General features: G+C 32.7%; 1 protein-coding gene across 6 annotated transcripts in view; it reads right to left on the bottom strand.

The window, feature by feature from the left end:
* raskol (Ras GTPase-activating protein raskol) overlaps positions 1 to 15,929 on the bottom strand; it is a 136,662-nt gene that overhangs the window by 60,973 nt on the left and 59,760 nt on the right. The window contains exon 1 of one of the 6 annotated variants that reach the window (XM_085192567.1): positions 2,380 to 2,606. The exons of the other annotated variants lie outside the window; for them this stretch is intronic. Within the exon in view, the coding sequence (XP_085048693.1) occupies positions 2,380 to 2,554 (175 nt within the window). The 5' untranslated portion in view covers positions 2,555 to 2,606. Of the gene's footprint in view, positions 1 to 2,379; positions 2,607 to 15,929 lie in introns of those variants that run through there. 6 annotated transcript variants of the gene reach the window in all.

Genomic DNA, 15,929 nt, shown 5'->3' with positions numbered 1-15,929 from the left:
CACTCCGTTTCCCACTTCCCGCCGAATTCTGGAGGCATTACGTGTTAAGTGATTTTACCTCGAAACAAGAGCGAAAAAAGGAAAATATAAATTTAAATCAATACTTAATTTCCTCGAGCGGGAATCGAACCCACAAACAGTCGCGTTTACAGTCACACTGGCCTCAACCAGTACATAATGCGCTAACAATGCATTAAAATCACAATTATTTATATTTTTCATAATGTTTACAATTGTATGGCGAGACAACCACCCAGGTTGTGTAAACGCGTAATTAACGGATTTACGTAAACCATGGAAACCATGCCGTGGGAGGCTTTGTGTACTACCACAATGAAGGTACTACGCCTATAGATGAGATTGGAATGAACTGTACTCTATGTACTTATTGCTTTTATTGCTTTTTTTTTAACTTCACGCAATATCCCGCAAGTAGCTAGGTAGGCAGAGACATTCGCGGTGTATCCTGCATGTAGCAGGGTAAGTAGAGGGAGCGTAGTGCTATGACACTCCGCTAACTACATTCCGCCGAAACCGGGTGACATTGCGTTTGTCTCAATATAAACTACTTCTATTTTCAAATTATTCATAGTTAAGTACAATAACCTTAAGTTATGTAACTTGATTTTTTTTTATATTTATTTTTGGATTTAATGTAGTAAAAAACAATATAAAATAGATAACTCGAAAGAACTTTATTTAAATCTTTGTTTAATCATAATAGCTTCGCTTCATCCGAAATACTAACGTCACAATATTTTTCGAAGAAAACGTTGACGTCCGCCACTCAACACGCAATGCCCCCAGAATTCAGCGCAAAGTGGGGGGTGCAGCGGAAGTGTACTAATAAGAGTGGAGAGTCTTAACACTAGGTTCCCACAGGAAACCGCGTGAAAAAGATTCTTTTTCTATTATACGACTATCAGACGTGAAAACTTATTTGGAAAAACGCAACATAACACGCGGGGTTGCCAAACGGTGTCCTTTCACGCTTTTTGCTGAGGACAATGACAATTGTGTTCGTATAAGTTTTCAAGGCTTATTTAGTAACTGCATACACCTTGGTACTGACGGTGATACAAGGAATACGTTCTATTGTAACATAAGTATTGTATTAGAATTTAGAAGTATTCAATTTAAATGGGGTAAGGAGTGCCTTAACACTAAATTCTTTCTGCCTACTCTACTTTGTGCAGAATATAGCGGGAAACTAAAAAAAGTTAGTCAATTTCATAATTTAACGAGAAACTTAACTAAATAATATTTTAAGCTCACAGTAATTATAGTTATATAAAATAATAAATATAAGAGTAGCGTATTTTTTAAATAATCTTGATTTAGAGGAACTAATAAAATTTTAACTTTAAAATATAAATAAAACAACAATGGCTATAATAATATGTAAAATGGCAAGTGGTTACCAAGAAACCATATATTTGTACACAGCCAATGCATACTAAATGAAAAGAAAGGGGTTTTCACTTTTAAATTACCATGTACGCGCGTCCCACTTACTCGTACTTTGGCTACAAGTTACAACTAAAAACATTAATTAAAACTTTTAAGATGTTATCAACCCAATAATGGCAGGTATAAGGTATAATTTATTTTCTTTTAACATTTTACATAAAAGTATTATAGACGTCGCCATGGCGCAGGCAAGCATGTGAATGTAAACGCGACGGTGCTGGACTCTATTCCTTCTAAGGGGAATGAGTTATTATTTATTAATATTGTCATTACTTAACTGTGATGTCAAGGCAAAATGCGATGAGTTGCGCCATTCAAAAAAATTGGAGGAAAATTGGGAACGGAGTATTTTAACACTAGGTTCCTTCTGCCTACTGCTATATGCGGAACAGCCTAAAGCTGAAGCTTATAGAATATGTAAAAAATAAACCATTTTCCTGTAGCTCAGTCTTTTGTTGTATTGACAATAAAGGCAACTAATGATATACAATTAGGTGACAGCTAAATAAAACCTGTGAATCATTATACGGAAAACAAATCAACAATACCCATTATATTGTATACTACATGATAAACATTGTGTATTCTGCTTTTCTAATCGATAATGAACGATCTCATAAAAATTGCAATTTCTACTCTTGTCAAGAATAAATATTAAAATGTTAAATATAAAAGTTTATTCTCTTTAAATTTCCATTTCCATTCCATTTTCCTTATGCAGTATGAATAAAAAATGACACATCTAAAATTAAACCAAAATATACTTAATTACAATACTTAAGGATATAAAAGTTTAAGATTATAATACATAGTTCATTATTAATTATATAAAATAAATTAACAAAAAAATATATTTACAAATAAAAAGATACTGCTGCCATCTATACGCGAGTAGCAAAAAGTACTTACAAGCACGCAAAGCGTCGAGAGATGGCGGTAGTGTCGCAGCACAACCTCCCTGCATCGCCGCCAGAGCGGCATACGATTCGGGATCACATTGTAGCACTTCATTATATTTTCTTTTCTTGTTCATCAATGACTTCCACATTTTGAATTTTGTCTGTTTTGGTCTTTGTAAGCTCATTTATAAAGCTTTTATAATATCGTCACATTTATATTATATATATTTTTATGTTGAATAATTTTGCTATAAGCATTTAAAGTTTGAATTAATGAGATATTACTGCAAATACAGACAGTTCTGTTACAGTGTGTACCAACAATTGACGTCTAAATCAGTGGGCATCAGTGCAACAAGACGTAACGACACTTAATGAACATAGGGGCACTGCCCTTTGCGATATTTGCAAGCACTTCCTCTTTTAACGCTCGAACTTACATCGGTCGGTGTTTTTAGAGTATCAAATAATTGCCTTTTTGACATAGACCTCTCAATTCAACTAAGGAAATTACGGAATGAGGTTCAAAGAAGTAATTAACAACTTTTGTTTTTAAACTTCACACTGAATCTCTCACATAGCAGGTAGATTGAACCCGAAAACCTAGTGTTAAGACATTTCGTTCCCTTTAAGACACTTTCGTTTCCTATTTTCCGTAGAATTTTGGAGGCATTACGTGTTGAGTAGCATAAATCAAGATCACGCTTCGCCGATACGCGCCACGACTGGCCTCTTATTACCAATCTATTCACATAATACCCCGATTCAAAAACAAAACCAGCACGGCTCCTTACAAGGATACATATAGAAGTTCGACCAGCGGGTCGTGCCACTTTTAAAAATAAACTACAGGTGCACTTGTGTTAGCAATTTAAAATAATATAAGGAATATAATATTAATAATAATAAAGCTTAATGTTTTATTTTTATTATTATCAATGTATCTGTATGTACAGATTACAGTGATACATTCATATTCATTAATAATTGTATTTATGAAACATTAGGTATTAATTATTGTAATATTTTTTGTATTTCATTAAGATTGAAAATTCTTGTTTATTAAAATTGTATGGCAATCGTTCGGGTAAAAACATTCCCTAAGGAACACCACGATTCTCTATCCTCAGCTGTCTCCAGCTAATTTCCACCCACCATCGTTACTACACCGAATATACTACTCATAAAGCGTAATTAAACTTAATTGTAATTAGTAGCTACTACCATAATAAAAGTCTAAAAGATTTTATCTCTTTAATGCTTTCTTTTGTGGAAGGAAAAAAATAATGATATATTATATGATAACAAAATTCTATTAATGGATTTTGCAATTGTTACCGAGCTGGAAGGTTTACACGAACAATATCGTTATATTTATTCAAACAATAATGTGATTCTTAGTTGTTATACAATGATGAGAACGGACTAAGCTTTGAATGAATACTTAGGAGTTTCGAAATTTATTAAATTAAAATTCCTTCTTACAACTGAATATTATATACCTAATGGCGTATATTGTCGATTATTTGCACAATAGGTTGAAATGTATATATACATTTCTTATATATTTTTTCCAGCTTCACGCTGTGTCTCGCATATAGCTTCCCCTCTTTCCACCGAACTCTGGGGGCATTGCGTGTTGAGTGGTGAAACTCAACGCCGCCCTTTGTCTCGACACCACAGCGAAGAAATGATAATATTAAATATTTCATTTCTTCAAATGGGAATCGAACCCACAATCTGTCGAGTTTACAGTCATACGCTTGTGTTCCTGTGCCATCAGTTTCAATTTTTCCTTTTTTATTATTATTTTTGAGCATAAAAATATACTGTATTCAGGAATCATCTAAATTTCCACCGGATTTACGTAGTTAATTGTAATTAATGCAATTAATTTGGGTAGGTTAACCGTACTGAGCGCTCTATTTGCAATGCTAAATGCGGTCTAGCTCGCTCTACGTTGCCGTCAAAACGTTAGCATAGTCATCACATGAATGTTTCAACATGCAAAATACATTTACTGTTTTAAATAAACGAGTGCACCGAATTTGTTTTGTTTAAATGTGTTTCATTTTTACCCAGTACCCCGCAGAGGGCGGGGTAGGCAGAGACACTCCGTTCCCCAATTTCCGCCGAATTCTGGAGGCATTCCGTGATAAGTGGCGGAACACAACGCCGCGTTTTGTCAAATAGACTTTTAAATAAATACTTCACATCCTCGAGAGGGGATCGAACCCACAAACCAGTTACCTATACAGGAACACTTTGTGCCCCTGCGCCATGACCCGGCCTCTGGTTTTTTATAACTTACTTCATTTAATTAATTATAATGTAAAAAATGCAATATTTCCTATATACATATATATTTTACATCAATAAAAATATAGATAATATCGAAGTGTCAAGTAATTGATTCAAGATGAAAGTACGGTAGGAATAGTAGGTTATATACTGTTAGCATGGAAGTAGAGTTCTCTGTAGGGACATTTATTTCATTTACTATTGTTCGAAAAATACTTGCGCCAAATTTGGCCAACACGTCTTACAAACGTTGAATACAATGGTATAAATTATACGCTGATTCAACGATAACCACTATCCAACATAACCTCCGTATGGGTATGACCCTAGGAAGTATAAGCTATAATTAAATCAAAATTAAAATCAACTTCACGCTGTATCCCGCACACAGTATGGTAAGAAAAGGGAACCTAGTGTTAAGACACTCCGTTCTCCATTATCCGCAGGTTCTTTTTGCGGCAGCAGAGCTTTGCCTCAACACCAGAGTGAAGAAATAAAAATATAAATTAAAATATTTCGTTTACAGCCACACACTTGTACCCCTGCGCCACGAAGGGCCTCGAGCTATAAATAAATAATTAATAAAACATAACATAATTCTATCTTAAATTGTAAAGTCCCATTAAAACCGCAAAGTTCTCATAAAATGGCAACACTAACTATATTTAAACACGGTTATGGGTAATTCAATACAAACGTTACGTTCGTTATTTACCTTTAGCTGTTCCTACATTACTCATCTCGCCTTCGCACGTGGAAATAATCATGGATCATCCTACGCTTAAACCGTTCTTTCATATATATTGTTTTACCGATAGATTAATATTATGTGAAAAAAAATTATAGCGACTTGGCCCTAGTAATTAATGACTATTAAGTTAACTATAAGAAACGAATAGGTTCCTTCTGCGAATTTGAGGCATTTTAAAATATTACTAATGGAGATTTTAAATATTTTATTTTGATATAGGACGGATCTTAGTGGTAATATATCGTAAGTCTGGAATATAAAAGAATAGAATTTCTCATAAATATGTGGGGCCAGTCGTGGCGCAGGGGCACAAGCGTTTGACAGATTCTGAGTTCGATTCTCACTCGAAGAAATGAAATATTTATTTAATTTCTTCGCTCCTGTTGTCAAAGTCAAGCGCGGCGTTGAGATTTCCCACTACCCCCAGAACACTCAATACCCCCAGAATTTCACGAAAATTGGGAAGCAAAATGTTTGTTTGTTTGTTTCTGCTACATGCTGAATACAGCATGATGCAAATTCTTTCATTTGCTAAAACAGCAATGCGTAAAAATTATATTTAATTAACCTTGTGTCGATCATCGATATAAAAGACATGTCTGCTGGTAGCACGCTGGTGGCATGAAGCCAAGTTCATTGTTTACACCACCATCATACGTTTAATAGCGTATACTCCATAACAACTATAAATAAGGCTGCGTAACAGTTCATTGTGAACAGACCGAGCTAGCATACTGTTTCGTACGTCCGGTGCTATGAAAAATACTGACGTAATGTCTTATTTAACAATGTCTTATTTAAAAAATATTAAGACATTACGTCAATAGTTTTAGCAAAACTAGAGTAACAACTGAACGATTTACTTATTTTTAGAAATTTATAAGATCAAGAAGTCGTTCCAATATTTAAATATAGTCTTACTTGTTAGCCTTGATAATAACATTTCAAGTTAAAAAGATACGTTTTTAAAAGAATATTATTAATCGAGGATCACAAAATATTCATTATTCATATTACACACCTTACTTCAATGACCAAACAAACACGAAAAACAAATATACTACAATAATATATAATGTATTTTATTATAAAATTTGGTTTTACATTTCAGTTCAGGTAGGCTGAAGGTATCCGAGTAAAGTTATACTGGATTAAATAAAATTGATATTTTAAAAACTAAAATCCCAATAGCCAGCTTTAAAATAACGAACTGAAAGCGGATTCGATTCCAACTCGGGGAAATTGATTATTATTTATTACAACTTTTGTTTCTTCGCTCTGGTATCAAGGAAAAGTGCGGCGTTGAGTTTCGCTACTCAACACGTAAAAAATCGAAAAATCGGACAGTCGGGAACGGTGTTACTTAGCACAAGGTTCCCTATTACAGATGGATGCTAAATTTTAGCTCAATCAGTAGAACCGGAAAGCAAAAAAAATTTTAAAATCGAGATTTGTTTACAGGAAATCTTATTAAGTATTAATATTAATTGAATATGAATTTAAAATATTTTTTAAATTAATTCCAACTCTAACTAACCAAAATTCCATGTCTCTAACTCACATTTTTGAAAAAAAAAAAAAAAAGTCGACTTAACTCAGATATAAATAGACGCTATCGTACAACGTCGCAGTTATAGTAGATCTTAATCCACGAGTTAATCAAATAATAGCCTTGTATACTCGTATGTACACCGCCCATACACAAGTACCGTTCACGTCAGCTTGCAAAACACGTGCTAGGAACTTATAAAATAAAATAAACCCATTTATGTACACCACATGTCCTGAAGAGGTAGGTTCAAGAATACAGTAATTTGATAGTAGGCAGAGGCAACATACTGTCATGACACTCCGTTCCCCACTTTAATTAGGATTTTTACCATAATTTTAATCACAATTTCATCAATTGCTACAATTATTATGGCGCAGCAACGAGTTTTCCGTGGGAAGGATTGCTGTGTAGGTGGAAGTTGCAAATCCGCTTACTAATACAAATAATGATTTAACGAAGATGAGATAGAAAATATTTCATGGTAAAAAACGAAATATATTATACAAATAAATGAATATTAATTTCACAAAAATATTTTGTTTCATCTACGTATTATTTCATTTAATGTCAGTTAGAACTCAAATTGACATATCTGAAAGCCTCTATTAGAAAATTAAGTAAATTACTATATTCTACCAATAAGTGGCGTAAGAGTAGTATAATATCTTTGTTTATATAATTTCTTATATTTTATCAATGAAATTAAATGTTATTAACTAAGTAGTCATTAATATGTTTACATAAAGATAATGGAGAGACGTTTCTGTGTTCAAAATATAAACAAACTATTATGATTATTAAATTGATTTATGATAAACTTATGACACCAATAGTGGCGCAGGCTATGAGCATGTGATTGTAAAAGAAATCGGCTATGGGTTCGATTCCCACTCGAGGAAATGAAATATTATTAATATTCTCGCTAGTGTAGAGGAAAAGATCCACCACGTAACACCCAATGCCTCCAGAACTCTGCGGAAAGTAGGGATCGGAGTGTATTAACACTAGATTCCCTCTGCCTACCCTGCCAAGTGCGAAATACAGCGCGATACAAAAAAATATACATTTAATTATAATATCCACAAAAATATACATTTAATTATAATATCCACATAAAACAAGTAAAACTAAAAACTATTGAACATAATTCATAACACTAAAAACCGAATGTAAAAAATTAAAAAGCCAAAAGCCTCTATAGATATAACGAAAGGATCCTCAGGATATGCTGAGGCGACGCAAATGTACCATCACCGCGACGTTCACAAGTACATTTGAAGACACTTTGATGACGCACGGTTGTCGACCTTTTAAAATATAAATTAAAATACTATATCAAAAGCATATATATTATTATATTTATACCCTATTTCATCCTACACACGAAGCAAATGTCAGTTTCTCTTTATGGATTTAATTATTTCAGTTCACATATAATTATTAGCTTTATATGACTCTATTAAGTATAATCGATAACTAAATAGCTTGAGGCTAGTCGTGGCTCGGAGGCACAAACATGTAACTGTAAACACGCAATGCCTCCAGAATTGTGCGGAAAGTGGAGAGCACAGTGTCTTAACACTAGGCCCCCCTGCCTACCCCGCTACATGCGTGATACAGCGTGAAGCTAAATTTTTTTATGTCATAATTCAGTTAAAGAGTAACGAATAATAAAAATTATAATAGATAGAAGTAATATAAGCAGTTATTTATGATTTTGACATGAAGGTTTAATCTTAAACCTCACCACATGTCACCAGAAAAACAATTTTAAAAAAATCACATAATTAATGGACGACCCCATACCTACAAATGTCATCCCCAAAATTGACCTCTAACCTTTGAAGACACACCTTCAAGCATCACAAGCATTAACAGTCACCTCAAACTCCACTTGGCCAAACATCATCTTTTAAGGAAGCTTGAAGTTTTAATAACATCGCTATCTTTATATATAATCAATTCGTTGTTACGGCCTTGGCATCGTTATCTGTCTGTCTGTTTAGTTTTATTATTATAATTTACACTCGAGAGGTGATAATATCTAACTCTGTGAATTACTGCGCTATAATAATTAACTACAACAAAAACGAACGTTTAAGTCTTAAGACATGTAGCGGAACAACAGATTAATTTTATAGCTATATTTTTATATACTCGGTTAAACTTTAAATATTATTAAATATAATGATATTTTAGTTAATGATGTTCCAATTTTAATAATAAGATAAACCAGAGGACTAACTAGAAGCCAGTGGTGGCGTAGGGTCATAAAGTTGTAGGTTCGATTCCCACTAGAAGAAATGAAGTATTAAATATTTTAATTTTCTTCGCTATAGTGTCGAAGCAAAGCGCGGCGTTCAGTACCGCCTCACAACGTAATGCCTCCCGAATTCGGCGGAAAATTGAGAATGAAGTGCCTACTAGGTTATCTCTCCCCTTGCCATGTGCGGGATTCAGCGTGAAGCGAAAAGAATAGGATAAAGGGTATTCTTCAGATTTCATTAAAAAAAACTTTTCTTTAAATAAAAAGTTTTTATACTTTTTTAATAATATGAAAAAATAGGTATATGTTATAGAAAATATTAAAATCATTCTGTAGAAGTAGTACGAGTCATAAATTTTGCTTATGCTAATGTATACAAAGTCGACTCTGAAATTCAGTAGAGCGTCAACAAATCAATGCACATTTAGATGCATCTTTCGTTCTAGATTTTATAGAGATGTAAAAACATATATATATACATTTACTAAAAAGGCAAAGTCAGCAATGAAAGTGAACGTGTAGGTTTAAAATGTTATTTAAATTAAAACTTTTATTTTTATTGTTGAGGCGTTCCTTGCAGGTACTATGGCGGCGAAATTCAATTATGCAATTTGACTAAATAAATATCTATACTATCAATAAATAAATATTCCTACCAATAAAAAAAATCCAATAGTTTATAATTTAATTAAAAGTTACATGTACTGAATAACTATGCCTTTTGACATAATTCTTTGTGTTTTTTTTTTCATTTTGGCAAGATGGCGTCTAGTTCACACTGTAGTAGAGCGTGATTACTGCTATGTCTTTAGTAACTTTCAAAGACGAATATATTGATGTAAGAATCATCGAAATCGTTTATTGTATACGTAATCGAAATGTTTCGTCTCTACAACGCCACATAGGAATTAATATAACTACACACTTACCTAGATTAATAATCACATTACCCTCCTTTAATCACGCAATCGGGTAGAAAGCGACAATCAGACGCAAGTCATAATATATTCCATATAGTATAAACATATTATAACAATAGAAAAAAAAACAAATCTAGGCAAAGCGAAAGCCTAATACAAAATGAATAACGTCGCCTTTCCGCCGTATACAAATCAGCGTCTCTAAGCGTTTCACACATAAACGTATGACCCTTCACTCTCATCTCCACCGCCTTAATGTGTTCGTGCTCCCCAGCGGGAGAGCGGGGGAGTCTAGCCCCTAGCGATGGCGTTCCGGATTACGGCTAATGAATTCTAAGGATTTCACTGCAGGCTCGATGTGGGCGTTCATGTTTTAACGGGTTTACCGTGTTTTATCTAATTGAATTATGGTAAAAAAATATTTAAAAAAAACCACTTTTTTATAAGAAAAATAAGTAAAGTTAGAATACATATTTTTAGCATATAACCCCATTTTTCACCGATTTCTAGAGGCATTGCGTTGAGTGGGAGAACTCAAAGTCGCGCGCCCCACTACCAGAGCGAAAAAATGAAAATATTCAATATAATGCTTTTTATTCGCGCAAAGACAGACAAAGAAATCACATATTAATAGCACTAGGTTATAAAAGAGTAAATATTTTCCCCTCCCAACTTAAAAGAAAGGTCTGAATGGGTTTCGTCGCTCCCATGCTAAAAAGCACTCCGGCTAATTGTAATTGTTTTCGCTTCTCACACAAAACTATGACTTCTAACTCTCATCACACCATCTGTGCTTATATATTCATGCAGCCCCCACGCTGCTTGCCGGGGGGAAGGCTAGACCCCAGTTATGGATGGTACCTTCATTAGGTTCCATTTAGGGGACCTGCCGGAGGGTTCAAACAAGCTGAGCCCGCAGTTTAGACGCTTTAGTCAACACATACATCACTCCCCTGTTTAATTAGCGCAGAAAATAACCTAAACGTTTCACAGAGACGGTTAAGGTATGCTTCATTATGTAAAACACATTTGAATAGATTTTTTTTGATGTTCCATCTTTTTTATCTGTGGTCCTTTGACAGGTGAGTATTGTGAACCTTAAATTAATATAATACGTATTTTCCTATTAGGGTAACTTGAGATTTGAAAATTCTGTAATTATAATATTATTATTATATAAATAAAATAAATCAGCTTCACGCTGTATCCCGCACATAGCAGGGTAGACAGAGGGAACCTAGTGGCTAAGATACATCGATACCCTACTTTCCCTTTTTTCCTATATAATATTCTGTAATATAATAATTTCAATTAATTCTGGTAAAATAGATATGAAGTTTGAGCATTATTTATTATATTACTTTAATTACTAATAACTGTTAACCTTGTATAGGCAAGTAGTCTTATTGTATAAACATTATTTTTATCACTGTATCTAGATAAAGCGAGGGAAAATCTCACAGCAGTGCAGCGCGAACGATTTTGTAGCTCTTTTAACCCTCCAGCCGCCATGTTTAATCGACATAGGTATACCTTCCAGTTTGGCAGACTCCCAAATTGAACCTACATGGTGAACTTACTCCATAAAATGTTGGAAATACTAGAGAGCATATAGTTCTTTTTAGCATTATATACGTAGGTAGATATATCTAAATCTTTACACAACAAATTTTATATAATACGTTCGTAGTTAACGCCAAGTTAGTCTTATCAAAGCGAAGAAATAATTCATTTCCCTCAAATGGGTTCGAACCCACAACATTGTATATACAAGTACATGCCATCCCAATGGCCTTCAAATAAAAATATATAAAACTATTATCTTAGTAATAGTAGAAAAAAATAACAGTACCTAAAGAAGAAATCGAAAAATTCAATTTCTTCTAAATTTGACTCAGGGTAACAGGAAACCAGGAAGAGCTGAACAATTAGTATTGGTTTTTCTATTCCAATCTAATACGGTCACCTCCATCATGGCATTGAGATGGCATTCCATTACAAGAAAGTTTAATCAAAGTCGGACATCGCCATCGGCGAGAAAAGAAAACAGGAAAAGTAATGTTATTGAAACTATAAGGAATTTAGAATTCCTGTAAGCTTTTGAAGTGTTGAGGAAAATACAATAACAGTAGGTATCTAATGTTTAGTAAACGTCGAGTAATAATAGTCATTTTTTTTTTTAATTTGAGTAAAACAATGTATTCTAAATATATTTAACTAGCGGACGCGTACAGCTTCGCCTGCTTATTTGCACCCTTAGGGGTGAATCTAATAAACCATGAAACACGTGTTCAATGAAATATTATGAAGAGTCTAAATTTCAAATTTTATAAAAATCGGTAGCGATTTAAAAAAAAATCCATACAAGTTTCCAACCCCTTATTAGTACCCTGAGGGGTGAATTCTAAAAAACCACGAAACACGTGTTCAATGAAATATTTTTAAGAGTCCGAATTTAACATTTAATTTAACATCTCCTTTTATATACATAGATTATTTGTATTGATGCATCTTTCAGTTAGTTAAGTTATAATAATTTACTGTCTTAAGACTTAAATCTAACTAATAATCTACCTTTAGACACAGTATATTTTGTTTACATTTACTTAACGCAACATAAGAACTCGATACAGCTATATAAATTTCAAGAGCTCCAATATCACACTTTAAAGTGCCATATCAAATGACCACGTCTAGACTAATAGCACAAGGACATCGATTATTCGTAAAATCTGCCGCTATACATCACTGAACATAAAATATTGGATTAAATCCAGCACATAGTGTTAAGACACTACGTTCCCCACTTACGAGGCATTGCATGTTGAGTGGGGGAAATCAACGTCAGGCTTTATGCCTTGGTGCATGAGCGAAGAAATGAAAATATTAATTAATTTATTTATTTATTTGTAAGGCCCACCAACAATTGATACAATTATAACATGCCATTAAAGAAAAAAAAATAAAGTAAATCATTTCTAATTGCTCAACCATTTACAGGTGGGCTCCACATGCAATAATAATAATATAATAATAATTCATTGCTCCGAGTGGGAATCGAACCTACAATCGTCACGTTACAGTCACACCCTGGTACCCCTGCGCCACGACAGCCTCAAATATTGGTACATTGGTATATTATTGGTTACGCAATGGTCGAACGTGTTCCTTCATTTTAATAACATTCTCGACTCAAAAGTCAACTTTCGCGGAAAGTTTCACCGATTTTGTAGTTTGACAAGATTTAAAGGCTGTTTAGATGTGATGATGGGGTAATGATAACAGTTATCTAATAACTACTGATTTAGAATACAGCATATGTGGGTTTTAACTTCACGCTGTATCCCGCACTTAGCAGGGTTGTTAGAGGGAACCTGGGAATTTAGTGTTAGAACACTCTGTTCCCGTTCCCATTTTGTACTACATGTCGTCGCAGAACTCAACGCTGTCATTCGAATTAAAAAATATATATATACAAAATTGGCATTGCCTTAAAAATAACTAACCTGATACCAATTCAAGTCAAGTACTACAAAGTAAAATAAAACGCCCAAAATAACTGCACTCAATTTCTTTCGCCACCTCTTTTCAGAACGAGGGTTTTTTCGAACAAGTAGAGTCTTCCCTTAACAATTGTGTATATGTATTTTTATATAATTAAATAATAAAAGTATATTTGCAATTTAACTTAGCATTTCCAAAACTCATAATTTGAAAATACCCAAAAACATTGAACCCACGTTTCTATTCGAAATCCTACTTAAAATAATTTATAATAAACAAGACTTCCTTTTAAGCAATTTAATTTATTATTTTACAATAATCAGTAGCAATTATTAAAAAAGGATACTGACAACTTTTTATAACTCGTCAGATGGTTCCCGTGGGACAACTATTATTACATTGCTTAAGGAAAACAAGAATTGCTAAGCTAGTAACTTTGTATGTATGATATATACACAAACGTACATACATAAAATGGTTGTAATATACCTTAAATAAGACAGACACTTTTCCAACATAAAAACAGCCCAAAAATATATACAACTATGAGAAACTTTAACACTAGGATCCCAGATTCCCTCTCTCTGCCTTGCTATGTGCGAGAAAAAAATCCATATCGATCTTTGTTTGAGCGAAATCAAAGGAAAAAGTAGTTTGTTATAAGCGTTTATAACTTGTAAACTTGCAATATGGATAGCTATCGTAAACTAGTTTTTTACACTCTGAGATTGACTATTGACTAATGCAAGTTAAAAATGTAACGTAATTTTCCTTTTTCTCCACACCCTATATAAAATGTCGTCACGTACACAGTATTGGCGTCACTAATATATTAGTCATCGAATAAGAAATAACGATCGTTTTAATTTACATAGTTAAAGTAGTTTTTTTTATTCGTCAGATTAATCTATTAATATTTTTTATTTGTTAATTCATAATAATAATTGTAAAAATAAGTATTATTATAGAATTGGTAGCTACATATGTAGGTAAGAAATAACAAACGTACCATGTGGTTCTAGCTATGGAAAAGAGTCAGTATGGAAAGTAGTAAGTAGATCTCGAGAGTCTAGTAAAAAATTTTTTTTTATCGCTTTTGACAAGAAAATAAAAAATGTTCATCAAATATGAGTTTTTCGTAATAAAAAATAAGTAAAAAGGTTAAAGTATTTAAATATATATCATTATTTAAATGCTAATCAAAATGGCTCTTTTCACAATTATAAATTGTTATTTTTATTTTTTATTTAAAAGATACATTTATTTTGGTAGAATCACTAATATCATTTCTCATCTACATTTTCTATTGAAAACCCAATTACATGACGTTATAGGAAGTAAACCAGTACCAATAGTCTACAGAAATAAAAACAATGTAGATATCGTCTAAACATTAGCGGCACGGAATTTTTATGCAACACGAAAATATGTATGCATTGCATAACTGATGTACGAAACTAATACGTATCTCGTACAATATCTCGTCCTCGAACGTAATCGAGTATCAAAAGAGAGTAACGGCTCTACGTAGTCCCGCAAGCGATGAATTGCCGATTTTTGCATGGACATAACAGTTTATGTTTAAATCCGATGATTTGGCGAAATATGTTGAATAATAATTTGATATATCGTATGTTAAATAATAATTTAACAAGTTTTGACAAACTATCAGATAAAAATTATTGTCATACCTTCTTTTTTCAGGCCTAGTGTTAAGACACTCCTTTCTTTCCGCCGACAATGAACAAATCGATTAGATTTAATTTATTCTTAATAAAAAATGTATCTATATATTAAATTTAAGTAAATATTAATTTTAATAAATAATCTAACATTTGAAATAAATATTTTAAATGAATCAACATTTCCATTTACTCTACTTAACGCGACTATTACAATTATTTACGTAATAACAACAAAACAATACTAAAATGTGCAAATGTTTACTCCCACACATTATTATCTTCGGATGTTATAATAACTAACTAACTGTTCTACGTAAATAATAATATACTCTTAAAATACATATTAATTAACAACCTAGTTCTCACAGTTATTAGTTTATTCATTAATTGAATGCACTTATAGAATAAAACTACATATTTTAATAAATAAAAACTTACTTTTAAGTTAGTAATTCGAAAGTTTTTATAGTGTACTAGAATTTTTCTAGACATTAATAGGCACTGACTGAATAAATTTTCATAAGATTTACAGTACGATAGTGTTTATGGTACAAAAGAGAGTAATTTGCAATTAATTATCT

This window comes from Heliconius melpomene, chromosome 11 (assembly GCF_056956725.1).
Source record: "Heliconius melpomene rosina isolate 202511_hmr_F chromosome 11, ASM5695672v1, whole genome shotgun sequence".
Lineage (NCBI taxonomy): Eukaryota > Metazoa > Arthropoda > Insecta > Lepidoptera > Nymphalidae > Heliconius > Heliconius melpomene.
The sequence above is the reverse complement of the archived record's forward strand: the minus strand, read 5'-3'. Positions and strand labels throughout refer to the sequence as shown.